At 39.2% G+C, this 8,391-nt stretch overlaps 1 protein-coding gene across 2 annotated transcripts in view; it reads right to left on the bottom strand.

The window, feature by feature from the left end:
* Nucleotides 1-4,947: 4,947 nt before the first annotated feature.
* The window catches only part of chchd3a (coiled-coil-helix-coiled-coil-helix domain containing 3a), a 96,071-nt gene continuing 92,627 nt past the window's right edge, over nucleotides 4,948-8,391 (bottom strand). For both annotated transcript variants that reach the window (XM_073868414.1, XM_073868419.1), the window contains one exon: nucleotides 4,948-5,577. In XM_073868414.1, coding sequence (XP_073724515.1) covers nucleotides 5,554-5,577 — 24 coding nt within the window. In that variant the 3' untranslated portion in view covers nucleotides 4,948-5,553. The remainder of the gene's footprint in view (nucleotides 5,578-8,391) is intronic.

Here is an 8,391-nt window from a genome sequence, read left to right as displayed (position 1 = left end):
TTTGGCTTTTTCATTTTTCTTCCATTGAAAGGTACATGCACCCTAAAGCCAAATGTATGATCCTACCCTGCATAGCTTGTCGCCCGTCAAGTCCAAAAAATCTGCGTTGCATTCCTTCATAGGCATTTTCACTTTCAACGATAAAAACAAAGATGAGCCAAGTTGAGACGTGATATTTAACTCAAACTGCAACAAAAGTCGCTGTTTATTTACCTCCATCACTGCTGGTCTTCGCGAGTAACATACATAACAACCTTTTGTGGGTTTACTGGCCAAAATGTTTCTTCTTCAGCTGTTGCACTGCTACTGTGAGTTACGCGTGTGGATACTGCCTACTAGGGGTCTGCATGTGTAATTGCACATTAACGTGAACAACAACGCAGAAGTATGAACAAAAACTGAAGCGTGAAGGCTACGCCGTCCTACGCAGAACTATAATGAGCGCTTAAGACTAGTACTCGGACACCTTCAGCACAAGATCACTGTCTTGTCCCTGTCTGTCGCCAAGACAGCGCCTGGCTATGAAGTTCATTATAGTGTTCTTTATCTCAGGAGAAAGTATGCATGTCGACCGTAACCTTGGATTCATTTGATCTCACTCTGTTGCTCTTTCTTATACACACAAAAAATGTGTCACTTCTGACAAAAGAAACTGTAAATATCCACACACAAAACCTTAAAACTGTAAAACTTCACTGACAAAAAATTGTCAAAATATACCCCAGCAGTCAATAGGGTGGTATCGAGGGGCAACCTTCCGATTTCTCTGATGAAGCCAATACGGAAGTGACTTAAACTGCAATTCATCGACTGGCCACTTGAGGCTGGGTCCAAAAGGGAGTCAATTCCCATAGACCTCCATGTTAAAATTGCCATCTTTAGAGCAGAAATGAATATGTTTACAGCCTGGTACAAAAAGTGTTTTTGGTCTGTATAGCTAATTTTGCCCTTCATGACAACTGTGAGGGGAGTGAATTTTTTTGTAACTCATTAATTTATATTATATTAAGCCTTAAAGTTCTGAATAATTAAGGGCGTGGCCACTTGAGTGAGGGGTGAACTCCCACTGCTGTCACAAGAATCGAGCTAGGCGGGCGTGGTTTGAGCAACCAGCCACCTCAGCTTCACCCATGTCCCGCCTCTTTACCCCTTTTCGGTTATCGATTTGCGGTGACGCGCAACCAAGATGGCGACGGCGGGCAACGCCTACTTTAAGCTTCAAAAATGACCTTTACAAACTAATGGGTGACGTCACGGACACTACGTACATATTTTTTAACAGTCTATGGCTGGTATCAGAGTATGCTAAAAATCACAGGACTCTGTAAAGCAGTAATTCTCAAAGTGTGGTCCGCGGACCACTGGTGGTCCGCCAAACCCCCCCAGTGGTCCGCCAAAAGATGACCTAAACTAGGCAAGTGTTTATACAATTGTCACTTATTTAAGTAGATTTTTAATGCACTTGTGAAACTGTGATATCAGTTTTTGCCTTTCTGTTTTAATAACATAAAAATGGATCGGTTGGCTAAACCAAAGAGTCGTCAAAATAAAAGATCAAGCGTCAACTGAAAGCAGCTAAAATCCACAGATCTATTAGTTTTATAATGTACTAGTTTTTGTTCATGTGTAAAATCCCTGTAATTTCAGTGATTTTGGACATTTAGGGGGAACATTTTTTTCAGTATTTTATTGTTACCATAGTTACCATAGACTTCATATACCCACCACCTCAGTTTTAGTATGTTTAATTGCATTTTTTTTTCCACATGTGCAGTTTGTTGTTCATATTAAGCTGCAACTCATTTCACATTTACTTTTTCAAATGAAATAAAATTCATATAATAATTTCTGAACATAGCATTGCATTTTTTTTAAAAAAATTAGTTTTTGACTTGAAACAGTTGCATACTAAACTTAAACTTAGCTTATCCTTCCTATTTTGTTGTTTTTTGGGGGAGTGTTAGAGTGAGATTCTGTTAGGTGGTCCTCAGAAAAAAATTGGAAGATTAAGTGGTCCTTGGGCTGAAAAAGTTTGAGAAACACTGCTGTAAAGAGCCCCGCACCCAGAGAATCATCATGATCAATCTTTATCGATTTTTGATTGGTTCCTTTAACTAGTAGGTGGGACTTCCGTTGCCAGAGCGGCCATATTGAGCGTCGTCTCCCTATAGCAGGGCTAAATCTTGTTATATCCAATATCTTTGCATTAGCACAGATTTAATGACTTGCTTGCACTACAGAAAAACTCAATGTGTAGGCAAATATATGCAGACCGGGTGTGAAAAGTAAAGCAGCTCTTTGATCACCCTCTGGTGGCTGGCTACAATACAAGTCATAAATTCCGCCCTCTCCTTGCAAACGAATGGGACTCGGCTCTAAATAAAAACAATTTATTTACACTTCCAATAAAATTTCCAAAAGATGGTTTTGGTCCTTTAAAGTGCTTGTTATCATGCTGATATATGTTCAATTGTTCATTTTTGTGATAAATTTCATTTTATTTGAAGCTGTAGAAATGGGGCGTGTCGTTATGATTGGCGTGGTTGAATTAAAGTTTTATTCCGTGGCTCCGCCTCTGGCTTCACGGACTATTACTTCTGCACATGCCCTAGCTCCAAACTGACACTTTTATGTTAAATGGTAGCGCCTATGGTCGGACATTTTTAGCTTCAATTCATTACCATGGAAGGAAGCGACGTCGCGTCGTCTATCTTTTTTTTACAGTCTATGATGCAGACCAACTGTGGAAACAGCTCTTAAAGGGATATTTCACCTAAAAAAATTCTGTCATCATTTACTCACTCTCATGTTGTTACAAACCTGTATAAATTTCTTTGTTTTGATGAACACGAAGGAAGATATTTGGAGGAATGTTTGTAACCAAACCGATCATGAGCCCCATTCACTTCCATAGTAGGAAAAAAGAATACTATGGAAGTGAATGGGGCTCGTGTTCATCAGAACAAAAAAATGTATACAGGTTTGTAACAACATGAGAGTGAGTAAATGATGACAGAATATTCATTTTTGGGTGAACTGTCCCTTTAAGTCCATTGGCAAGAAAAACACAAATCACTTTTCTCTTTTATTAAACAAGATCCTTCTAACTCACTTATTCAAAGTCTCTCTCTTTTCACCTGCACCAAGTCAACGCTACTTTCATTTATGCATTATTAAGCCAAATCCAATGAATTCTACATGGCCCATTTTTTTGGCTAAATGACATTAGCAACAATTAAAATGAATGTTTCAGCCATATTTAACAGGTCAATTAAAAGAACCTTTTGGGCAAATGGACCTCTTAAACGTTTCAGGAGACAAATGAGCAGAATCATTATATACAGTGTGTAGCTCCTCAGAGTCCCAGAGGATGAAAACATTATTTTTCAACTGTTGATCCAAATGAATAATTTTTCGAAGGTGGCATCTTAGCCAGCGGCTCTGCGGTGAGGAGAGAGTTTGCAGCGTAGAGTCGAAGAGGAAGATAAAGAGAGAAAGTCTGCAGTTTATAAATTATTTGGAGAGCGTGTTCGAGGATATAGCTTGCTAATGAATAGAGCCATCAGACGCTCGAACCCATAGAGGAGAGTGCCATCTGCTTTCCCATTAAAATAATGAACTGTGAGTCGCCCTACAGCAGGACCGGTGTGCTACAGGTACACCAAACAGTAGGAGAGCATTTTATACCAGAAAATACAGTAAGTCGCTTAACTTAAAAAGATTTTGTTAAATGATGGTAAGCACACAGTTGACCGTACCCATCGACTTTCATAAGTAGGAGAAACAAATATTAGAGAAGTCAATGGGTACTGTCAACTGTTTGGTTGCCATCATTTATCAAAATATCGTTTTTGTGTTCAACAGAAAAAAGAAACTTATACAGTTTTAAAACAAGGTGTGAGTAAATTATTCATTTTGGGATAAACTATCCCTTTAAAATGTCTGTCCTCAACATGCCATTTCAAGACAATACATTAACACCCAGGGTTCCCACACATTAGTTAACTTCAAATTCAAGGACCTTTCAAGGACTTTCCAGGTTCAATACCCTCAAATTCAAGGACCAAATGTGGGGACACATTTCAAGTGAGAGCAAGGTTACCTTTTAAGATACATTTTTACAGTTCCCTTTCGAGAGAATTCGCGCTGCGTCACTGCGGTGACACTTTGGGGACACCCCAGGGGTAAGTGCGTCTTAATGTGTATATCAAATTCAACCAATGGTGAGGCTTAACAACAAAAACAGGGTGATGCGGGAGCCAGGAAGTATATCGCTATCTGAAATATCACCAAAGACGGCGTCACAGAGACGCAGGAAGTATGGCAAGGGAGACGCAGCGTCTCGTTCCCTTCTCAGGGAACAACAGTTACATACGTAACCCGAGACGTTTTCATGTGTCAAACACAACTATGCAAATATATAATATTCCATACAAAAATGTAGTTTTTAAATGTACACAGCATCTAGGCTCGTCCATCAACTAAGTCAATGTGCTATTCATTTTACATCCTATCCAAATTCGTAAAATCAATAAAGAAGATGCCAAGTTTGTGTAAATCGCCATTACACTGAGAACGTTCTTCTGGCATGGTGAGGATTTCTCACGGCTGGCAACTTTAGAAATGTGTGTGTGTAAAAGGGATTTTAGCTTGAAAGTGAAGAGGCATTTTCACTCCTCTCAAGAACTACTGGAGCGACACTGCATAGCCTGACGGATAAATTTAAAATGGTGCGAAGAATGAAAGAGTGGAAAGAGATATAAGAGAGAGAGGGGCTACGCTTTAGGAAGCAAACGTGCTTTCACTCTCTTATTTTTCCAGCATCTGGTCTCTCTCTTCATTCATTTTAAAACTCTTTTCACGTCCCTAATCTACTATGACTATGAACACCATCAATGCATTAGAAACGAGCAATCTTTCAAAATAAAAGGACATGGCCAGAAGTGGTTAAGGGTTTCATATGTTTATTCTTCAAAGCAGATCAGAGGCTCAAGGCCAAACGCCTCTTGACAAACAAAACAAAGCAGGTGGATTATGAAAGTAACACACGAAAACACAATGAACAGCTTAAAGATGTGTCTAGTGCAATGAGGAGTGTGCTGCTGGAGAATTATGGGTGGTGACCTCAGGCAAAATGATTGGCGAGTGATGCTACATCAGTGTTCGACAAACAAATCTACACTCACACGCCACAAGCTGGGAATTCTGGGACTTTTGTGGGTGTAGATCGGACTATTGTGGCCAACCTTCAAACATGTCTCCAAAACATTAAAACGTCCCACAAACACTGCACACCAGCCTGGACTGCACAGTTGCGGATTCTGTTCTATCCATTTCCAAAAGCGCTACCTGTTTTACCATATCTGAAGAAAAAGGACACGGCAAGAGGGATTGAAGGAAGGCCAAAGTGGGGAGAATGGGTAAAAGGTTTCACTGCAGTTTCTTGCTCTTGTGAATCAGGTGTATCTCTGGATGGTGTCTTTCCTTGGCATCGGTCGATAAACGGCGAGATCACAGACACAAACAGCTCTTCTTCGCTTTCTGCTCTGAGACTTAACCTCCAGTCCTTAACTTCTCCTAGACAGAGAGAAAAAAATATTTGTTAGGAACAAAAGAAATGTTTCCACATACAAATACGCAAGATAGTAAACTAAAATAGACACAGAGTGAACTGTAAGTACATGAGAGTCTGTGACTAAAGGTGAGACAGGAACGAGCAACATAAAGAGATGTGAATAGCAAAGCACAGCAAAACCGCAATGGAAGCAAAAAACATACACAAACACAAACATACAGTTCCTTATTTCTGTCAATACACATCTCTTACAGGGTACTGCACCAAATAACTGGAAATAAAATGCCTAGAGGAGAGGTAGGAAAGATTGAGAAAAGTGGAGAGACGGGTATTACAGTCGGCTGGGAAGAAAACAATGAAAGTGCTGAGAGAAAAGACATCAATTTGAACACATATTAAAAGATTACCCCAAAATCCAAATAATTTACTCACCCCCATGTCATCCAAGATGTTTATGTCTTTTTATATTTAGTTGAAAAGAAATTTCGTTTTTGTTGAGGAAAACATTCCAGGATTTTTCTCCATATAGTGGACCTCAACAGTTTCAATACAGTTTAAAATTGCAGTTACAAGCTTCTAAACGATCCCAACTGAGGCATCTTATCATAAGGGTCTTATCTAATGAACAATCATCATTTTAGGCAAAAAAAGTACTTTTAGCAGTGTGACGCACCAGCGCGACCTTACGTAATCACATCGAAAGGTTATGCGTTACATGTGAAACGCACACTTGCAGACCATTTAAAAAAAATAAACTGACACAAAGACATTAATTAGTATTAATCCATATACAACAACGCCGGGAACGGTCCTCCTTTTCCACACTTGTAAACACTGGAGCGGAAATTTCGCATACGTCATGTGTGACCTTTCGACGTGATTACTTAATACGTAAAGTCACGCTGGCGCATCACACGGCTAGTGCAAGACGAGAAGTTGTGGTTTAAAAGTACATACTGTTATTTATTTTTGGCGAAAATTATGATCGTTTCGCTAGATAAAACGTGGTTACGCCTTGTTTGGTATCGTTTAGAGCCCTTTGAAACTGCATTGCAAACTGTTGAGGTCCACTGCAGTCCACTCTATGAGAAAAATCCTGGAATGTTTTCATCAAAAATGTTAATTTATTTTTGAATAAAGAAAGACAGACATCAACATTTTGGATGACATCTTGGGTGAGTAAATTATCTGGATTTTTTGGAGTAATCTTTTTAAGATGCTGTAAATAATGCACAGGGTTCCCACACCTTAGTTAACTTCAAATTCAAGGACCTTTCAAGGACTTTGAAGGTCCAATACCCTAAAATTCAAGGAGTAATTGTGGGGACACATTTCAAGTGAGAGCAAGGTTACATCGTGTTACCTTTTAAGATACATTGTTAAAGTTCCCTTTCGAGGGAACTCGCGCTGCGTCACTGCGGTGACACTTTGGGTATATCGCTATCTGAAATATTGCCAAAGACGGCGTTACAGGGATGCAGAAAGTATGGCAAGGGAGATGCAGCGCCTCGTTCCCTTCTCAGGGAACAACAGTTACATACGTAACCCGAGACGTTTTCATTTGTCAAAACACAACTATGCAAAAAAGCATTTTGGTATGAATCAACATTCGCATACAGAATGTATATTTGCATTTTAAAGCGAACAGTTTAGCACGTGTGCCTAAAAAGTCTAGAATTTTTATGATATTATCCTACACTACAAAGGGCATAATATGGATTTTTTTCCAGAAAACTTCTTGCATAAAATAGATTCAAGCACTTTCAATGACCTGTATCTATGTATGTATATTTTCAAAAACGACCCAGGGCCTTGATTTCTCCCACAGATTCACAAATTTTTAAGGATTTCAAGGACCCGTGTGAACCCTGAATGCAGAGGTTGCAAACCTCACATGAGGTCACCAAAGTTGCAGTCATGGGAATGACAGGAGAACTCCATTAACGTTATCTTATAGGCTGCGTCCGAAACCCCGTACTGTACAGTACATACTGAATGAGATGAAGTACTTACTTACTGACCGTTAAAACAGTAGGTACTGTATAGTATGAATCCTGGTACTATAAATGAGATTCAGACGTACTACATCCGCCATGTTGATACATCACGTAAAAATACGTCATCATCACGTCATGTCATACCAGCGCGAATACAGCCGCATCACCGCTTTCCGCCATGTCCTAATATGACGACGCCTCTTCTTCGTTGGATAACTCATGGGATAGTGGGATAGTGAAGTGTCCGTCGTGTGCACACTATAAAATCTAACTGTAAGTAGTAGGTCATCCGGGTAATTTTCGCATACTGTTGTTGGAATACTATGTATTTGGACATACTTCTTGCCTCGCAAGAATAGTATGGAAGTAGGCGGTTTCGGACGCAGCAATAGTGTATACTATATTTTACTATACTACACTATGCGTATAAATATTTTATGATTTTTGGAATCTAAATGTGTTTACTAGAAGTTTTGTTTATCTATCTTGTTGGACAAAATGTGTAAGTGTCATTAATTTTTTATAAACACAAATCTCATTTTTTTGTGATAATCCAAAAGCATATAGTAAAAATCCAGGGTTGGCCAACAAAATTACGTCACTTATGATGTCATAAGGAGATCTTATTATAATAATACCACCCCTTAACTGAAAAAAAAACTGTTGTTGCAAAAATGGGCTCCTAGTGGCGCTACTTCCCTAAAGGGACTTTGGGTTGATTTGTCCCAAACCTCTAAAGGATGCATGTTTTGGCACAAAACAGATGCCTATAGACTCTCCTACTGTTTCTAAAAAAGTTGAAGACAGTTGACAGAAATA

Source organism: Misgurnus anguillicaudatus, chromosome 1 (genome assembly GCF_027580225.2).
Source record: "Misgurnus anguillicaudatus chromosome 1, ASM2758022v2, whole genome shotgun sequence".
NCBI classification, from domain to species: Eukaryota; Metazoa; Chordata; class Actinopteri; order Cypriniformes; family Cobitidae; genus Misgurnus; species Misgurnus anguillicaudatus.
This window is presented reverse-complemented; position numbering and strand designations above follow the sequence as displayed.